Genomic DNA, 20,308 nt, shown 5'->3' on the forward strand with positions numbered 1-20,308 from the left:
TGGGAGAGAGAAAAGGGGAGTGGGATGAGATAGGATATATGGGCAAAGTTTCAGAGACAGACAGAAGGAGAGGTGGCTCCACAGACACCATCTTATAGTCAAGGCTTTAAAAACTTACAGCAATAACAAGAAGGAAGTTGGTGTACTTGTATGCTCATTTGTTGGTTGGAGGATGGATGGTTGGTTGGCCCACTTGTTCATTCATTCATTCAATTATTGAATGCTTACTTTGTACCAAGCTCTAAGAGAGCTGATCAGGAAAGAGAGATCAGGTAGACAAGGCCCAGCCCTTACAGAGCTTCTAGACTACAAAAAATGACCGACAGTGAACAGTTAATTGGAAGTATGATGAGAGCTACAAAGCGAAAGTGACTGGTACTTATTGGATCAAAAGACAGGGGGCCTCGCCTACATTAGAGAGATTGAAGAGATGCTATATGGAGTCAGGGCCCCATTGTGGACTCAGAGCTTCACCCCAGAAGCCTAAGTTAAATACAGGGAGGACAAGACCATTAAGTGACACTAGTCACAAGTAAATTGCAACCAACAGAGTTAGCAATGAGAAGCACCAAAATTGGGCGGGCCCGTGACACACATTACACCAGAAACCATCTACATGGACATCTGGGCTGGGATAGATTTTGTGTATGATCTCCTGAGGCAGGTGTTCAAAGCCCCCTTGGAGGGGCTGAACTAACATTTGCTTCCATTAATCTAACATCTTAGAAGGCAGTCATTATTATGAAAGGTTGCCTGGTTGCAATCCTAGCTCTCCACTTAGTAAAAGTGCAGGCTAGAATAAAAACCTCCATGACTCACTGGCAAAATTCCTAAAAACATGTTCAAAGCCAAAGAGCACATTTTTAAGAGTGGAAGAAGCACTTAAAACAAGGAAGCACAGAAACAGGGCAGATGGGGTAGGAACATGAAATGTGACTGGGCCAATAAGGGACTGGTGGAGCCAGGGAGAAGGCATCCGTGAGCAGCCTTTCATTAACACGTGGGTTGCTGGAATGGGGACAAACTGCTCGCTGGTAACCTAAGGCCGCTGCTCACTAGACATGAATGCACCACTGGAGGGGTGGTGGGGGAAAGCTGAGTTCAGGAGGATGCTCAAGAGCAGGGAGACTCTGCCAGCAGTCTCCACTTGGGGTTTCACTGAGGGCAAGTGAGCAGGATTCCCACTGCTAGAGTTATCTTTGGTTTCTTGATGTTTCACAGACATGACCTGTCCATTCTACAGGTCACTGACCATTTAAGCCAGAAGAGACACTGAAGAGCATCTAGTCCCTGTTTCTAGAAATGCTCGGGAAAACGCCAGGTCTGATGGATGTCAATAGCTATATTGGAGTAGATAGTAGAAACTCCTGGTGTAATTCGAAAAAGTGTTGGGGGGGGGCAAATAAATGTGCAAAATGCTGGACTCAACACCTGAGACCTCAGAAGCCAGCTTGCTCACCTGGAGACTGAACCCATGATCTGGGACTCATTAGCACTACCCTACTTATTACGAGTCAATCACACACTTCTAAGAAATATTAGGCAGATACATTACTCTCCAAAGGACTGCACTGGCCACATGGTTCTCTAAACTTGGACAGATCTTTTCTAACTTGTGGTAAACATACTATGTAATAGTGCATCAAGGTTGATAAGGGGTAAGATAAATTACAACTGCCCTCCCCCAGCACCTCCTCCACATTGGACTCTACCATTCCCTCTATCCATTCTGCCTTAGGAAGAAAGCAGGATCTGTGACGAGCCCAAAAGAGACATTCTTTACCAAACCTCCCTGATGAATCACCTCTTCCTTTGGTGCTACCTGAGAGGCCCAGGCACAGATCTTGGAATCATCTGTCTGGGAGATTTCCAGGTGTTAAATTTCAGCCCCTACTCCCCTTTTAAAACTTTTAGCACCTGATGGGATCTCTTCATTTCCAGAAAAGTTGAGCTCATCAATAACAATAATGAGAACAACACATACACTGAAAACTTGCTACGACAAAGTACCCTTCTCTAAGGTGCTATTACTATTCCTATTTTATAAGTGAATGAACTGGGGCTCAGGGAGTTTAGGTAACTGGCCCGTAATCACTAAGGAAAGCCAAGATTTGAACCCAAGAACTCTGATTCCAGAGTGCACATTTATAACCGCCACTCTCTGTTGCCTCCATGTGCTTATTCTATGAGCCACACTATTAGGGCTCCTGCTCTCCTTCTTCACCCTGCTACCCCCATTCCTATGGACAATGGAAGGAAAGTAACTTGACTGTGGCCCTGCACATGTGTAAGGCACTGTGCCCGGCCCTTGATCATCCTTCCCATAGCTATCTTTTGGAGTAAACAGGATGAGTCCCCAGAAGAGGAATAGCTGTACTTTTTCAGTCTCTCCCCTGCACCCTCACCCCTAGCAAGCACGTGGCTGAGCCCAGACGCAGAGATCTAGCTTCAAAGCCCACCTTCATTCCAGAACTTACTGCTTCCTTGGAAATGTCCACATATATCCTGGCCCCCTGCAGTTCAAGCTGATTCATAACAAAGCATGGAGTGCTTTCATTGTCTCCCACCCCCCAGGGATCATTGCGGGGCTCTGCTATATGTTCTTGGGGTATTAGGGAGGATGCCTAAGGATCCATGGAAGTCTACCCAGGTCCCTAAGATCATCCCCTGATCCTCTTGTGGGAAAAGGGCCTTGGCTTTGATTTTTATGTTGCTGTTTCTGAAAGAATTATGGCCTCATCACTCACATCATCTGTCCCCTGCCCCCACCCCTAATTCCAACACCCTGATTTTATTATCTTTATAATCTGACAGTCTAATAGATGATTTTAATTCCACAGAAGTCCTCACTATGGAAGGATGACCAAAAAAAAATACGGGCTGTGTAGAGATCATTTTTAAACCTTAGGCTGTGATGATTCAGTGGGGGAGGGGATACATTGCTAAGCACCTGGCCTTGGGATCTTTCTTTCCATCTCATCACCTTCCACAAGGATTTGTGCAGTAAGAAAACTGAGGCTTTCCCGAACTGAGCTCTTTTTCCAAGCCTCCAATGCTTTCACCTTCTCCTCTCCAGAAGAAAATGCCCTTTGGTTACTGAGGAGGGGGGAGACTAGAAATGTACGTACAGTATTCAAGACAGTTCACTATGGCAACCTCACTGTAGAAAATAGGCATTAGGAGGCCCCTGCTTGGAAGCCACCAGTAACTATAGTCTCAGCTCCCTCCCAAATTCACTAGGCTGGGGCCTTATCAAGCTAAGAAAAATCCATCCTGGAACAAATTACCATAAGCACAAGCTACGCAAAACATACTCAAAACCACAACAACATTGGCTTTAAAAATAAAGCCCCACACACAGAGAAGGAGAACCACCCCACCAATTACCTACATGCCAATTAGCCCATGCACTGACTGCTGTTAATTACCTAATTACTTGTCTACAATACATCATTTAATTGTGATACATTTTCTCTACTGTCCTAATGATGAGCAGGAGAACCCAATCTCCTAGCTAGCACCTGCTGGGAAGTGAACCCTCATCCCAGGTTGAAGGGACAGTAGAGCCCAAGGGAGACACTGATTAAAGAGAGGATATGGTTACAAACAAAGGGGAGCAAAGCATGAGCTCGGAACTTCTAAGGCTGAAGGTGGACGGAGAGAATGGGCTGTGGAGAGAAGGGTACAAATAGGTATTGAGTGGTTCCTACAGGTACTATGTCACTTTCTTTGTTTTAATGCATATGATCTTCTCAGTAAACCTAATTAGGAGGGACTTTTATTAGACCCTTTTTACAGATGCGCTTAGAATAGTTTAGTAACTTTCCCAAGGGCACACAGCTAGTCAGTAGTTAAAACCAGGATTCAAACCCTGGTTCCTCACCCCAAAGCTGGTGCTCTGTTTAGTAAGTTACTAATATCATGTCCAGGTTAGCTTACTGCCTAACCTAACCACTATGCCTCTCCCGCACACCTGGCCATGTTGTGGTCATCACTCTGAGGGAGAAACTTCTCATGTCTCCCAAACTGGGATGTTACTATGATTCACTATACAAATTAGTTCCTCCCTTCCTCCCTCCCTTCCTCCCTTCCTTCCTTCCTCCCTTCCTCACTTTTTACTGCACAAGTTTCTGAGTGTGCTGGGAGATAGTGAAGATACTTTGGAGGTAATTTGTGCCACCTCTGAAAAGTCAATAAACCAGGAGAAAGCAGAAACCAAAGAACGCCAACATGGGAAAAGCTGAGACTCAAGCTTTACTGGATGACACAATGCTGCTTAGCATCAGGGGCACGTGTGGGGTTTGGAACCTGCCACTTCTTGGCTGGGTGACCTTGGAGAAGTGATTCTCTTCTCCTCAGGGTCCTAGTTTATTCCTTTGAGAAATGGGCCTGATACTATAATGCCATGAGGCTGTTCTCAGGACTGAATATGCTGACCTAAGACACAGCCTAACTTTGTGCTGGAGGTTGCCTCTTGCACAGTATCGGGAGCTGATGATAATGTTATTATCAGTATTGTGAGAAGCTCTGAGTGCAGAGAAAAGACCACCCATGGCCTGGAGGAAAATGCCCAGAGAGCCTTGCTCCCTAGAATGCCATGGGTCTGGGATGAGGAAGGCTCCACTTTCCCTTACTTTTCATGGACAACTATGTGCCACGTCCCTCAGAAGAAACAAGGATGCTGTGCTTTCCTCTTGGCAAATCCCTGATGCCCTGGTGCCTGAACTAAGATGCTGGAACAGCCTACTTTCTCCCTCCGTGAATGAAACTAGCGAGAAGAGTGAGCGCTGACGTCTCTACTGGGAGAGCCGACGAGACAGTGGGGCCGGCACCATGCCAGCATTCCACGGCAGACAACACCTCCTCGGCGGCAAGAGGTGCAGAGACGACATCTGCCCCGCAGAACATTCTGCAGAGCGAATACCCTCTATAAGCAAAGGCAGAAGAACTGCCTTCTTCTTATTTTCCAAAAGGCACACGATAATAAAGAGTAGAGTGGAACAGGGGTCAAGTGGATAAAACAAAATGATAACAAGCCACAACGGAATGGAGCACATACCGTGTGCAAGAACCTGTGTGTGAGCTTTGCCAGAACTATCTTATTTCATCCTCACAATTGCGCTACAAGGTAGAACTTCTCATCGCCCTCATTTTACAGATGGGAAAGCACTTACAACTTGCAGAAGCACTAAGTGGCAGAGGTGGGACACAGACCCAGGTCTCATCTGGCTCGGTGCCCACAGGCAAGGAAAATGCTGGATTGGCTCCCGGGTTCTGCCTCTTTCACCCTTGCCTAGGACTTCAGGTGTCTTTGGAGGAAACCGAGGAAGGTGACAGGTCACTTCCTGAGTTGGGTCCCAAGAGCGGTGCCGAGAGCAGGGTGGTGCTCACACACATGGATTTGGGGATACGGGGGTAAGGGTAAGAATGCAGAGGCCAGGGGAGGCCACGAAGCTGGGAGAACCAGCAAGAGGCCTGCGCATTGAGTCATTTCCGGCTCCAATTCTTTCGTTACTGACCCAACTCTGTGACCTTTCTCTGAAAGGTCCTATTTGTGAAATGAGGGTGGTGGGAAAATGGAGGAGAGACTGGATGGCCACGGACACACCTTCCAGCTCCAAGTTTTTGCTGTGCACTAGAGGACGTCGACAGAACCACACAACTCCCCAAGCAGATGTCAAAGGCACTCTGCTCTCAGGAATCTTTGCAAATAACACTCGATTTTGCCAAGATAGAAACAGCCACAAGAATACACTTTACTTTGCCAGAAAAAAAAAAAAAATAGCTACAAGAATAATTCATGCATGTAATGTTCTTGTCGTCTATGCCCTATGTAACTATGAATTAATTCTCAGAAGGACACAATGAGAAATTACAATGGCAACACCAAAATGACAAGCCTCTTTTTTCCAAGAAAAAGAATGGCTACCTCTTCCTATAAAGGATCTCATTAAATTGTCTTGGATCCATACCAGACTCATAGGCACTTGCAATTGGAAGGACATTTGAAGGTCAACTGATGTGACTCTCCATTGGGTGCCTTAGTCCCCTCCACAACATGTCTGAGGGGTATCTAGGGAGTGCCTAAATACCTTAAGGACCACTCAGCGCTGCCTACTTGGACACCTCTGATCTTTCCCAAGTTCTTTCTCATACCTCCTACAGCTTGGATGCTTCCTCCACACCTTGTGGCCACACAGACCCTGCCCAATCCTCCTCCACATCAGCCCTTCAAAAATGCCGCCCCCAAGGCTTCCTTTCTGCAAGAGTTGTCAATCACTCTGTACTTACAAAAACAATCTGACCATTGAGGCACTGTTGTTTTTGTTGTTGTCTTTGTTTTTTTTAAGACAGATTTATTTGATTCACAATTATTCCAAAATGATTACTACTCCAAATAACCCAAACTGCACTTTTTTTCAACCTATATTATCAGCAACACTGAAAGCTGATTATAATCAACTTGCTTTCATAAAAAGAAGGAAAAAATTAAAAAAACAAAAAACAAAAAAAACAGACTTTAGAAGAATCCACGTGGCTAAAAGGACAACCAGAAATCATTCCATGCTCCCAAATAAATAAGGAAGAACCGTGAATGCACGTTTCTCCACTACTGCCCATTCCCCACTAGAATTTGAATGACCAGCTTTCAAATCACAAACCAATACAAATGATCCAGCCACAACCTCACATTTCACAATGTGGAAACTGAGGCCCAGAGATCCCATCTCTGTCCTTGCATCCCCAAATGTTTATTAATCCTCTGTACTGGGTTAGGCCCTAGGGATACCAAGGTACCGAGGCCTTGCCTTCCCAGGTCTCTGAGGAGGGACTCACACACGACAATACAATTAAGGGATTTTAAAACAGGTGGAAGCAGGGGCGCCTGGGTGGCTCAGTTGGCTGAGCCTCTGACTTTTGATTTTGGCTCAGGTCATGATCTCAGGGTCGTGAGATCGAGCCCTGTGTCAGATTCCACGCACTGAGTGTGGAGCCTACTTAAGATTCTCTCTCTCCCTCTGCCCCACCCCCTGCTTGTGCTCTCTCTCACTCTCTCTCAAAGTAAAATAAAATAGGTGGGAGCATATTGTTGGGGCAACCCAATGATAGGCCTTTGGAACCTTGTACAAGGAACTTGAAAGACAAAAGTCTATTTCCTTCCTCTGTGCCTTGGCTCAAACTGCCCCTCCAAATACAACACCTGCCCCCTCTCTTTGTTTGGCAGACTCAATCCTTTAAAACTCAGCTCAAGTATCCCCACCCCCTGCCACAACGCTTTCTTCCCAACTCCCCCTTTAGCTGCCCTCCACCTTACAATATCTCATATAAATCACACTCACTGTACTTAGCATCACGTACTGCATCTATCCTTCCTGGGTTGATCTTCTCTGTTAGACTTTAGGTTGCAGGAGATTGGGACCTGAGTGTGATTCAGCTTTATATGTCAAGTCTCATACAGAGCTCTCACGCTGGGAGTGGTCCGGGTAGCAGAGGGGGGGGCATGGGAAGAGTGGCTGAGGTTGGGGCTTGGGGATTAAGTCAGGGCCAGATGTAAAAAGTCTACATAGGCCATCCTGAGGTATACAGACATTATCCCAAAGTTAGGGTGGGGGGAAAAAGTCTTTACAAAGCAAGTGACATGATCCAATTAGTTTTTAAGGCCACACAATTGGCCAAAGGACGAAATACCACATTGAGGAGTGACACAAGGCAGAAGCCTACTGTGTGGGGCAGGACTCAGGGAAGGTCTGTATTGGAGCACTGTGTCCCGAGAGCTCAGGGTGAACCACAAGGATGGAAGTAAATTGTGGACCCAGATTTAAGAGCTTAGGGGGAACCAAGAGGATTTGCTGAGCAACCTGAGACATGGGAGAGGGGGAGAAGCATCAGCCATGATTCCAGCGTTTCTAACTTGGAACCCCAGAGTGATATGCCGTCCACAGAGACAAGGACCACGAGACGAAGAACAGTGTTGGAGGAAAGATTATGAGGTCATTTTTGGAAAGATTCCTATGACAATCCTTCCAGATGGTTTCTATAGGTCAGGGCTACCTTGTTCACTAAAAGAGATGATGACGTGCAAGAAATCAGTCATGAAAAACCTAAAGAGTACAAGACAAATAAATACTTTAACCCTCACAGAGACAGATGGAGCAATCCTGATGATTTGAGGGTGAAGGAAACCATTTCAGACAAGAAATCTTCTCCGGTTCTTAAAACTACTCATCATTTCTCAACCCATTAAATTGGCCGGTGTCTACACGATATTCTCTAGGCAATCAGATTCCATACCCTTCTGATTTTCTGGACCCAAATGACTCATCTTCATAGCTTTTAAAAATTATTGCCAGCTGACTAATGGCCTCACACCATTTAGTGAGTCCTAGTCACCAGGAAGAATTCAGTTTACTTTAATTAAGTAGCCCCCCTCAGCCATTTTACTGAATCATGACCTCCTTTTTTTACTCATCTTTTCAAAATGCTAGAAGGTCTAGCTATTGCTGGGGGGAAGTGCATGGACACACTCACGAACAAACCCCTGCTGCAGCAAAATGAATCCATCTTTTAATCTAGCAACATTCCTCTGGCCCTTATTTCATAGCAAAAGCTCTGAAGAGCAAGCCACGCTCAGAACCTCCAGAGAAACAACTGCTCCCCTTACAGAAACTGTGAGAGGACTTTTCCTGGCCTGTGTGGTTGTGCTAAGTGTGCAGAAACGGCGCTTGGTGGAGAAGAAACCGACACTGTTAGCTTACCCTCTTCCTCAAGTTGTAGGTGAGAATGAGGTTCCTGGAGAAGGAGTGGGAAAAGGCCGTGTAGAATTCCAGCACTTTCTGCAGGGCATCCCGTTTGATCACATGCAGGTCGCAGTAGGTCAGGGCCCTAACATTGGCACAGGACTGGGCCAGGGTGGCTTCCTTCCAGAACACATCTCCAAACACGTCTCCTTTCCCTAGGGAGAGAAAGTGCTGGTGAAGAAAGTGTCAACCGGACGGCATCTGGCCAGCATCTGGCCATCCAGGTTGGCTTCCCTCTGCCTCCCAAATTTCCATTTGACATTCTGCAACATGGGCTTGGAAAGGAAAAAACAAAAAACAAAAACAGGTTTTATTTTGAACCTTAACAACATGCAATTTAAGAAACTTTAAAATACTATATAATACATGTTAAGGTTTAGTCAATGACGTTGGGGTCATGGGTGCTACCCCTTGAACATCTTATCCAAAGTGGTAACCCCCTGTTATTCTTTATCACTCCCCCATTTTCCCAAAACACCAATCATAATCCATAATCACATGATTTGTCTGTGTCCTTGTTTATTGTGTAACTCCCAACGTGAGAGTTCCCTCCACGTCACACCATGTCCGGTGCTGAGTAGGAGTTCTGCCAATAAGTGCAGGCAAAAGAGAAGGAAGGAAGGAGGGTGAACTGTGGATCTCCATTCGTGGGACTGACTGAGAGAGAGGTGAACAGTATGGAGAAGGTGCGGACTCTCCATCGGGAGCTGAAGATCAGGAAAGGTCTCCTCTGTTTAGGATGATCCACGTGGAAAAAGGCACGTAGGGGTGGAGTTCATTCTCTTCCATACTCTGTCCATGGCCATAGGGTCTATGTTTGTATGGTGCCTTATTCCTCCCCCTCCCCCACTATCTCCTTCCATGTTCCTCACCCTTGCCAAAGGCCCTCCTGGGAGTGTAAAAACATGGGCCCCATCCACATGGCATCTCCAAGCCCCTCTGTACCTGGCATTCTGCAAGAGTGTACTTAATAAGCCAACAGAGTATATATAACCATATTCTGGGTCAAACTGCTATCAGTCTCCTCTAAATATCTGCTTTTCACATCAAGGGATATTCTCCCTACATTTCCCCGAGTTCAACATTTTAGCATATGTCTAATGCAAAGCCTACTTCATTCCTGGCACAGCCTCTGGTTATAAATAGCTTGAAATGTTGTTTATCTTGTCTCTAAATTTTCAACACAGATAAACACAAATTTGAATCCACAGGGAGCCCGAGAGGAGTATGCTGGGGGCAATAAACAATGCTACGAGGGTGGAAAGTAACCCTCATCACCCTCAGGAGAGCTGTCAGCCCATGCATCCAGACCAGCCACACTCCACTGCAGGAACCTAGGTACCCCTGACTCAGAATGATTAATAGGGCAGGTGTTTTCCTTATTCAGGCCAAGGAGGTGATTAGACTTCCAAGCGCCTGGACAGAACTTGATCTTTTCTCAAACACCAAAGAATCCATTCTAAGGATATGAGGTACTCCATGGGCATAGCCTTCTCCAAGCACCTCCACAGTGTGAGCGAGAAATCAACTGTACCAGACACATTACTCCACAGTTTCCTATGTGTTTATGAGGTAATGTACAGTTCTGATTTATGAAGATAGGTTTTTTTTTTTTTTAAGATTTTATTTATTTGCGAGAGAGAGAATGAAAGACAGAGAGCATGAGAGGGAGGAGGGTCAGAGGGAGAAGCAGACTCCCTGCTGAGCAGGGAGCCTGATGCGGGACTCGATCCCGGGACTCCGGGATCATGACCTGAGCCGAAGGCAGTTGCTTAACCAACTGAGCCACCCAGGCGCCCATGAAGATAGTTTTACTACTCAGTATGAGCAAGGTGCATGCATGGGGGAGTTTTAGGGAAAAATGCCTTTTAAACTGTGCTAGTTAAATCCCCTTCCCAGGTGTTTTTCAATCATCGTACTAAGAGTGGATTACTTTAGGGCTGGGGCCACTGGATGGGAATGCTTCTCTCTGTGGGATGCTACCAGCTTCCATGGAGATGGGCTCATTCAGTGTGGGCTCCCTGGTATGGAGTTCTAACCAACAAGGCTGGCCATTCATTCATACATAGGAAGCATCCCATAACTTCCCTACCCTTCACTGTAATGCCTCCCATGCCTTTCATTTTTATGTAATCTTATTCTTCTAGAAAAGCTCTTCTGACACACAGAATGGTAGATGGTCAAGATGCATCAAGAGGCAAAGCCTAATTTCCTTCCCCTTGAACCTGGACTCACCTTGGGCCCTTCTCTGGAGTGTGGCAGAAGTGATGTTCTGGGATTTTGAGGCCAGATCATAAAAAACCTTGCAGCTTCTGCCTGGGTCTCTTGGAATGCCTACTGTTAGAATGCTCCTTCTTAGAATCCAACTACCATGCTTTGAGAAGAACAGGCCATACCAGAGGTCACATATCAGTGCTCTGGTGAGCAGCCGAGCTGAGCTCTCAGCTGACAGCCAGCTTCTGCCAGTCATGGAAATGAGCCATCCCGGCCGGCCGGCCAGCCCACTCAAGCCTTCGGATGCCTGCAGCCCCAGCCAATGCTGGCGTGCAGCCACATGCAGAAAGCCCAAGTCAGAAGTAACCAACTGAGCTAAACACCCCACGGAATGGTGAGAAACAGTTACCAATTTCTTACACCATTAAATTTAGGGGAGGTTTATTATGCAGCAAGAGATAACCAGAACACACAGAATCATGGAACTCTAGGCTGAGAAGCCTGTGAGAAATTACTTAGTAAGTTACCTAATATTCCAGCAGAACATCACAAATGACCCCAGCTCTGAGCTGGCACCCCACGTCCTGCTCTGAAAGAATGGGACAAGAAAGAGCGATGAGGGGCTCTAACAGGAGCAGATTTTCCTGGGTGTTTGGAGTATCAGTGAGAACATGTAGAATTGACAAATCTTGCAGCTTCCTATTGGGATGAAATGTAGTATAACTAAGCCAGAGCTACTGAAAGTGCAAGACCATGGGCAATCTTGCCTCATTATCATGAAGATTAGAGCTGACCCTTGAACAACACGGGTTTGAGCTGCGCAGGTCCACTTAATACGTCGATTTTTTTGGATAAATACAGTACACCACTGTAAATGCATTTTCTCTTCCTTATGGTTTTCTTTTCTTTTTTTTTTTTAAATTTTATTATGTTATGTTAGTGACCATACATCATTGGTTTTTGATGTGGTGATCTACGATCCATTGTTTTCGTATAACACCCGGTGCTCCATGCAGTACGTGCCCTCCTTAATACCCATCACCGGGCTAACCAATCCCCCCTCCCCCCTCCCCTCTAAAACCCTCAGTTTGTTTCTCAGAGTCCATAGTCTCTCATGGTTCATCTCTCCCTCCAATTCCGCCCCCCATTTTTCCCTTCCTTCTCCTAATGTCCTCCATGTTATTCCTTATGTTCCACAAATAAGTGAAACCATTTGATAATTGACTTTCTCTGCTTGACTTATTTCACTTAGCATAATCTCCTCCAGTCCCATCCATGTTGATGTAAAAGTTGGGTATTCATCTTTTCTGATGGCTGACTAATATTCCATTGTATATATGGACCACACCTTTTTTATCCATTCATCTGTTGAAGGGCATCTCGGCTCTTTCCAGTTTGGCTATTGCGGACATTCTGCTATGAACATTGGGGTGCATGTGGCCCTTCTTTTCACTACATCTGTGTCTTTGGGGTAAATACCCAGTAGTGCAATTGCTGGGTCATCGGGTAGCTCTATTTTTAATTTTTTGAGGCACCTCCACACTGTTTTCCAAAGTGGCTGTACCAACTTGCATTCCCACCAACAGTGCAAGAGGGTTCCGCTTTCTCCACAACCTCTCCAACATTTGTTGTTTCTTTCCCTGTCCATTTTTGCCATTCTAACTGGTGTAAGGTGGTATCTCAGTGTGGTTTTGATTTGGATTTCCCTGATGGCTAATGATGATGACATTTTTTCATGTGTCTGTTAGCCATTTGTGTGTCTTCTTCAGAGAAGTGTCTTTTCATATCTTCTGCCCACTTTTTGACTTGATTATTTGTTTTGGGGGGGTTGAGTTTGAGAAGTTCTTTATAGATCTTGGATACCAGCCCTTTATCTGTAGTGTCATTTGCAAATATCTTCTCCCATTCTGTGGGTTGCCTCTTTGTTTTGTTGACTGTTTCCTTTGCTGTGCAGAAGCTTTTTATCTTGATGAAGTCCCAAAAGTTCATTTTTGCTTTTGTTTCACTAGCTTTTGGAGATGTATCTTGAAAGAAGTTGCTGTGGGCAATGTCAAAGAGGTGACTGCCTATGTTCTCTTCTAGGATTTTGATGGATTCCTGTCTCACATTGAGGTCTTTCATCCACTTTGAGTTTATCTTTGTGAATGGTGTTAGAGAATGGTCGAGTTTCATTCTTCTGCATGTGGCTGTCCAATTTTCCCAGCACCATTTATTGAAGAGACTGTCTTTTTTCCATTCCATGTTTTTTCCTGCTTTGTCAAAGATTATTTGACCATAGAGTTGAGGGTCCATATCTGGGTTCTCTATTCTGTTCCATTGGTCTGTATGTCTGTTTTTGTGCCAGTACCATGTTGTCTTGGTGATCACAGCTTTGTAGTATAGCTTGAAATCGGGCAACGTGATGCCCCCAGCTTTGTTTTTCTTTTTCAACATTTACTTGGCGATTCGGGTCTTTTCTGATTCCGTACAAATTTTAGGATTGTTTGTTCCAACACTTTGAAAAATGTCATTGGAAGTTTGATCGGGATGACATTGAAGGTATAGATTGCTCTGGGTAGCATAGACATTTTAACAATGTTTATTCTTCCGATCCATGAGCATGGAATATTTTTCCATCTTTTTGTGTCTTCTTCTATTTCTTTCATGAGTGTTTTGTAGTTCCTAGAGTATAGATCCTTTACCTCTTTATTCATTCATACATAGGTTTATTCCGAGGTATCTTATGGTTTTTGGTGCTATTGTAAATGGAATAGTTTCTCTAATTTCTCTTTCTACAGTTGCGTTGTTAGTGTATAAGAAAGCAACTGATTTCTGTGCATTGATTTTGTATCCTGCCACATTACTGAATTGCTGGATGAGTTCTAGTAATTTGGGGGTGGAGTCTTTTGGGTTTTCCACATAAAGTATCATGTCGTCTGCGAAAAGAGAGAGTTTGACTTCTTCTTTGCCAATTTGAATACCTTTTATTTCTTTTTGTTGTCTGATTGCTGTTGCTAGGACTTCTAGTACTATGTTGAACAATAGTGGCGAGAGTGGGCATCCTTGACGTGTTCCTGATCTTAAGGGAAAGGCTCTCAGCTTTTCCCCATTGAGGATGATATTCACTGTGGGTTTTTCATAGATGGATTTTATGAACTTGAGGAATGTTCCCTCTATCCCTATACTCTGGGGAGTTTTTTTTTTTTTAAAGATTTTATTTATTTTTTAGAGAGCGAGCGAGAGAGAAACAGCATGAGAGGGGAGAGGGTCAGAGGGAGAAGCAAGCTCCCTGCTGAGCCAGGAGCCCAATGTGGGACTCAATCCCAGGACCCTGGGATCATGACCTGAGCCGAAGGCAGACGCTTAACCATCTGAGCCACCGAGGCGCCCACTCCGGGGAGTTTTAATCAGGAAAGGATGTTGTATTTTGTTAAATGCTTTTTCTGCATCAATTGAGAGGACCATATGGTTCTTCTCCCTCCTCTTATTAACATGTTCTATCACATTGATTGATTTGCGAATGTTGAACCACCCTTGCATTCCAGGGATAAATCCCACTTGGTCGTGGTGGATGATCCTTTTAATGTATTGTTGGATCCTATTAGCTAGGATTTTGGTGAGGATTTTGGAATCCATATTCATCAAGGATATTGGTCTGAAATTCTCCTTTTTGATGGGGTCTTTGCCTGGTTTGGGCATTAAGGTAATACTGGCCTCATAGAATGAGTTTGGAAGTTTTCCTTCTGTTTCTCTTTTTTGAAACAGCTTCAGTAGAATAGGTATTATTTCTTCTTTGAATGTTTGGTAGAATTCCCCAGGGAATCCATCAGGCCCTGGACTCTGGTTTTTTGGGAGGTTTTTGATCACTGCTTCAATCTCCTTACTGGTTATTGGCCTATTCAGGTTGTCAATTTCTTCCTGTTTCAGTCTTGGCAGGTTTCCAGGAAGGTCTCCATTTCATACAGATTGCTCAGTTTATTGGCATATAGTTGTTGATAATAATTTCTAATAATTGTTTCTATTTCCTTGGTGTTAGTAGTGATCTCTCCCCTTTCATTCATAATTTTATTAATTTGGGTCCTTTCTCTTTTCTTTTGGATAAGTCTGGCCAGTGGTTTATCGATCTTATTAATTCTTTCGAAGAACCAACTTCTAGTTTCGTTGATCTGATCTACTGTGTTTCTGGCTTCTAATTCATTGATTTCTGCTCTAATTTTAATTATTTCTCTTCTAATGCGTGGCATAGGTGTCGTTTGTTCTTTTTCTCTAGTTCTTTAAGGTGTAGAGTTAGTTGGTGAATTCGGGATTTTTCTATTTTTTTGAGTGAGGCTTGGATGACTACGTATTTCCCCCTTAGGACCGCCTTTGCAGTATCCCATAGGTTTTGGACCGATGTGTTTTCGTTCTCATTGATTTCCATGAATTGTTTAAGTTCTTCTTTGATTTCGTGGTTGACCCAAACATTCTTGAGCAGAGTGGTCTTTAGCTTCCAAGTGTTTGAATTTCTGCCAAATTTTTTCTTGTGATTGAGTTCCAGTTTTAGAGCATTGTGGTCTGAGACTATGCAGGGAATAATCTCAATCTTTTGGTATTGGTTGAGACCTGATTTGTGACCCAGTATGTGGTCTATTCTGGAGAAAGTTCCATGTGCACGCGAGAAGAATGAGTATTCTGTTGTTTTAGGGTGGAATGTTCTGTAAATATCTATGAGGTCCATCTGGTCCAATGTATCATTCAAAGCTCTTGTTTCCTTGTTGATTTTCTGCTTAGATGATCTGTCCATTGCTGAGAGTGGAGTACTGAGGTCTCCTACAATTAACATATTGTTATCAATATAACTCTTTATTTTGGTTAACAGTTGGCTTATGTAGATGGCTGCTCCCATGTTGGGGGCATAGATATTTACAACTGTTAGATCTTCTTGTTGGATAGACCCTTTAAGAATGATATAGTGTCCTTCTGTGTCTCTTATTACAGACTTTAGTTTAAAATCTAATTTGTCTGATATAAGAATTGCTACCCCAGCTTTCTTCTGAGGTCTGCTGGCATGGGAGATGCATCTCCATCCCTTCACTTTCAGTCTGGATGTACCTTTAGGTTCAAAATGAGTCTCTTGTAGGCAGCATATGGATGGGTCCTGTCTTTTTATCCAATCTGCAACCCTGTGCCGTTTTATGGGAGCATTTAGGCCATTCACATTGAGAGTGATTATTGAAAGATATGAATTAATTGTCATCATATTGCCTGTGAAGATATTGTTTTTATAGATTGTCCCTGTAAATTTCTGTTGTATATCACTCTTGGGGTCTTTCTCCTTTTATAGAACCCCCCGTAATATTTCTTGCAGGGCCGGCTTAGTGGTCACATATTCTTTCAGTTTCTGCCAGTCGTGGCAGCTCTGCATCTCTCCATCCATTCTAAATGAAAGCCTTGCCGGATAAAGTATTCTTGGCTGCATGTTCTTCTCATTTGGTACCCTGAATATGTCTTGCCAGGCCTTTCTGGCTTGCCAGGTCTCTGCGGATAGGTCTGTTATTCTGATGTTCCTCCCTCTGTACGTAAGGAATCTCTTCCCCTAACTGCCCTTAAGATGGTTTCCTTGGTTCTAAGATTTGCAAGTTTTACTATTACATGCCGGGGTGTTGGCCTGTTTTCCTTGATCTTAGGAGGGGTCCTCTCTGCCTCTAGGACTTGAATGTTTGTTTCATTCCCCAGATTAGGGAAGTTCTCAGCTACGATTTGCTCAAATACATCTTCTAGTCCTCTCTCTCTCTCCACTCCCTCCGGGATTCCAATTATTCTGACATTGGAACGCTTCATGGTGTCACTTATTTCTCTGATTCTATTTTCATGGATTCTGAGTTGTTTTTCCCTGGCCTCCTCTTTTCCCTTTTTATCTATTAAATTGTCTTCCAGGTCGCTTATTCGCTCTTCTGCCTCAGTTACCCTAGCTGTTAGATTATCTAGATTGGATTGGATCTCACTGATAGCATTTTTAAGTTCTGCCAATTCAGCTTTTATTTCTGTCCTTAGAGACTCTATGTTGCCATTAACTGATTTCTCCATTCTCGCCATTGTCTTCACAATTGCTAGCCTGAATTCCATCTCTGACATTGGTTATATCTGCATCCATTTGTAAATCTGCAGCATAAGTCATAATCTCTGAGTCTTTTCTATTTTGGGGGTTCCTCCTCCTAGTCATTCTGTTGATGGGTGTTTGAGGGAATGTATAGAATCCAAATTATTGACCAGAACCCAAGCAAGATGCACCTGTTTCCTTGGGACCTTAGGGTTGCTGGCCTCTTGTTTTCCCAGCCTGTCTTCTGGGGGAGGGGTCTAACGCGCTGTTACTCAGGCAACCCTGTTTGGGCTGTTGCCCCGCCCCCCCTGTGGTGGGGGATGGGCTCAGTGGGAATCCGTTTTTGGGGCTTTTGTTCTCTGGTGGCTTTCCCTGGCGGCTTTCCGCATCTCTTCCATGAGTCAGAGCAGAAGAGACCATTTCCAACCCTCTGCCTCAGAGCAGAGAGATCGCAGGCTGTTGTTCAGTGAGCTCTCCAGGCCACACCATCTCCATTTCTGTCTGTGCTGCTATAAACTGCAGCGTCCTGGGTTGTGTGCCCCTCCGCAGCGCTCCCAGTCCTGCCTCCAGGTCGGGGCACGTCTCTGCCCTTTGTGCTTCTAAAACTGCCAGCCACTCCCAGTTCGCCCGCGTGACCCCGCCACTCCGGGTTTCTGCCCCGGGGCCTGCCCTAAAGTCCTTTCCCCACCGCTACGGGTCTGCGAGTCTGTGCCCGTCTGCAGCGCGCGAGGCTGTTGCTGACTGACGGTGTAGGATCCCCACAGCCAGGCACCCTTCCACTGCCGTTTATCCTCTGATATCTGCCCAGGGAATCACGGCTCCCCGCTTCGTACCTCAAAACCAACCGCCTGAGATATTCTGTTTGTAGAGATCCAGATCTTCTTACATCTCAGGCTGGTTTCGTGCGTGCTCAGAGTGATCTGGTAGATATCCAGCTCAATTCCAGGGACCAGTTGAAATAGGGTCCCCTAATCCTCTACCATCTTTCCCCCTCTCCCTTATGGTTTTAATAACATTTTCTTTTTTCTTGCTTACTTTGTTGTAAGAATATAGTCTATAATATATATAACATACAAAACACAAGTTAATTTATTTTTTATGTTATCAGTAAGGCTCCTCGTCAACAGTAGGCTATTAGTAGTTAAGTTTTGGGGGATCAAAAGTTATACGTGGATTTTCAAGTGCACAGAGGGTCAGCACCCCTAACCCCACATTCTTCAAGGTTCAATTGTCCTGCATTTAAACAAAACCTAATGAGTGAGTATTATACTTCTCAAACAAATTTGGAGTAGTTTTTCCAACTAGAAAAGAACCCAGAAAGTAAAATAATAGTTCTTCATGTGTATTTAACATACTATTTATCTATAGAAATTCAGCCTATTGCATAAAATAAAGGACAACCATATTATGGTTGAAACACACCATGAAATTAATAAGTGCATCTTTAGAAATTACAACATGCCCACTGGAAAAAGTTCCAATCTAAGGTTTTGACAGAAACAATAAATAGAGAGTAGTTCCTACTACACCAAGTATTTCACGGTAAGATAATCATGATTAACCTACAGGGTCCAGGAAGTCTCAGTGTTGTTGTAACTTGGATTTGATTTTCAACCCAAATTGAAAACCATACAATCTTTCTTCCTGTCAAGGTAGCATTTTTGGTATAAATGATCTGTTAGTGAGATTTAAGAGTGTGGTGTCGGAGGGCTTGTTAGATTCAAAACAAACCCAAGCCTCTTCTGGCAAACGACAAATGTATTTATGACATAGAACTTGGGGAAACTGTCAAAGGGGAGGATACAGAGCATTTGGCAGGCTGTTTGTAAGTTACACACAGCTCTGGGAATAATGACTTCCCAGGTCAGGGTTACAAATCAGAGGCCAGGACAAGCCCTACACCCATATTCATCCCTTGTTCCCTAGCATGAAATGATCATTCACTGAAGAACCAAAGTTACCCCAATGCACTTGGCAATCCAACTACTTGAGGCAATCAGCTTATTGATTTATTTATTACACTGAGGCTCTGGGTGCAGAATGTTAAAGCCTAACGTTCAAGTTTCTAAAGTGCATTCTACGTGGATGTTCTGAGCTGGGGAAAAGAAAAAAGAACGAAAAGGGGAAGTAAGGAGCGGCAGTCTAATTAAAACTCCAAGCAAACATCCCTATGATAATTAATCCTCCTCCCCCTTTCACCCCCACTTCAATGCAGCTGTCTTTACTGCACCTCCTTCATTGCAGTGGACATAAACAACCCTTCAGGGTACAGACATAGGACCAAAGAACATTCATAAGACATAGGTGGGAAGTAGGACCCAGGACTGAGGTGGCACAGGAAGAGAGAGGGCAGATCTCTGCAAGGAGCACAGGAGAAAACCAAGACCCTGTAGATAATTCAATTTAAGGACGGGCAGAGGCTGGAATACCCATGTGAGGAGCCTTGAAGGGGCGTGGAAGGTGGGAGTAGGGGGCTGGAAGGGGTGATCAGGGCGAATTCTAGAGGTGCTGGAACTGGGTCCCCGGGAGGATCAAACAGCCTACCCAAATGTTAAAAAGTCACAGGGAAGCAATTCTGCTCTGAAAATGACAACTGGAACCCTTCAGAAAAGGCCCTCCTTATTCAAAGACAGTCTCTGAGTGAGTTTGGCAGGCCAGAGGGGTCAGAGCAAAACTGAAATCTCCAGCTGCTTCTCTTCACTATTCCCTACTGTGTGCTCTTACAAGGACCGCTCACAGTGGTAACCTGTATCGGCAAAACATAATTCTGCAGTATAAATTACTGTCTGCTTCTAAAGTCACCAACCATTTCTAGACCCAAACCAATTAGAAACAACTCATTCAATCAGTCGTGCAACTTTTGGAGGCACTGTTCTAGGGGCTGAGGTATAGCAGGGGGATGACAGACATGATGTAGTGAGAGACAGAGATCCAGGGGACTATAACATTTCAGGGGTGAGTGCCTAATTCTAACATGATAGGACAACCTGCAGGAGGGGTGTTTAGTTCAAGCTCAAGGAGTGAGGGAAGGCTTTCAGGGAGACACAATGTCTGAGCTGAGACCTGAGAGATGAGTTCCAATTAACCAGCATAAAGATATATAGCACAGAGATGAGTCCAGGGGGAGGAAAGAGCAGATGCAAAGGCCCTGAGGCACAGCAGAGGGCTCTTCAGCAGGAAGAAAGCCAGAAGCCTCTGGATTATCCCATGTTTTGGATTATCTGTTCCTTAACTCACC

General features: G+C 44.5%; 1 protein-coding gene across 2 annotated transcripts in view; it reads right to left on the minus strand.

The window, feature by feature from the left end:
- The window catches only part of KCNH1 (potassium voltage-gated channel subfamily H member 1), a 364,685-nt gene that overhangs the window by 71,027 nt on the left and 273,350 nt on the right, over positions 1-20,308 (minus strand). For both annotated transcript variants that reach the window (XM_021682533.1, XM_021682532.1), the window contains exon 10: positions 8,757-8,953. In XM_021682533.1, the coding sequence (XP_021538208.1) occupies positions 8,757-8,953 (197 nt within the window). The remainder of the gene's footprint in view (positions 1-8,756; positions 8,954-20,308) is intronic.

This window comes from Neomonachus schauinslandi, chromosome 6 (genome assembly GCF_002201575.2).
Source record: "Neomonachus schauinslandi chromosome 6, ASM220157v2, whole genome shotgun sequence".
Taxonomy (NCBI): domain Eukaryota; kingdom Metazoa; phylum Chordata; class Mammalia; order Carnivora; family Phocidae; genus Neomonachus; species Neomonachus schauinslandi.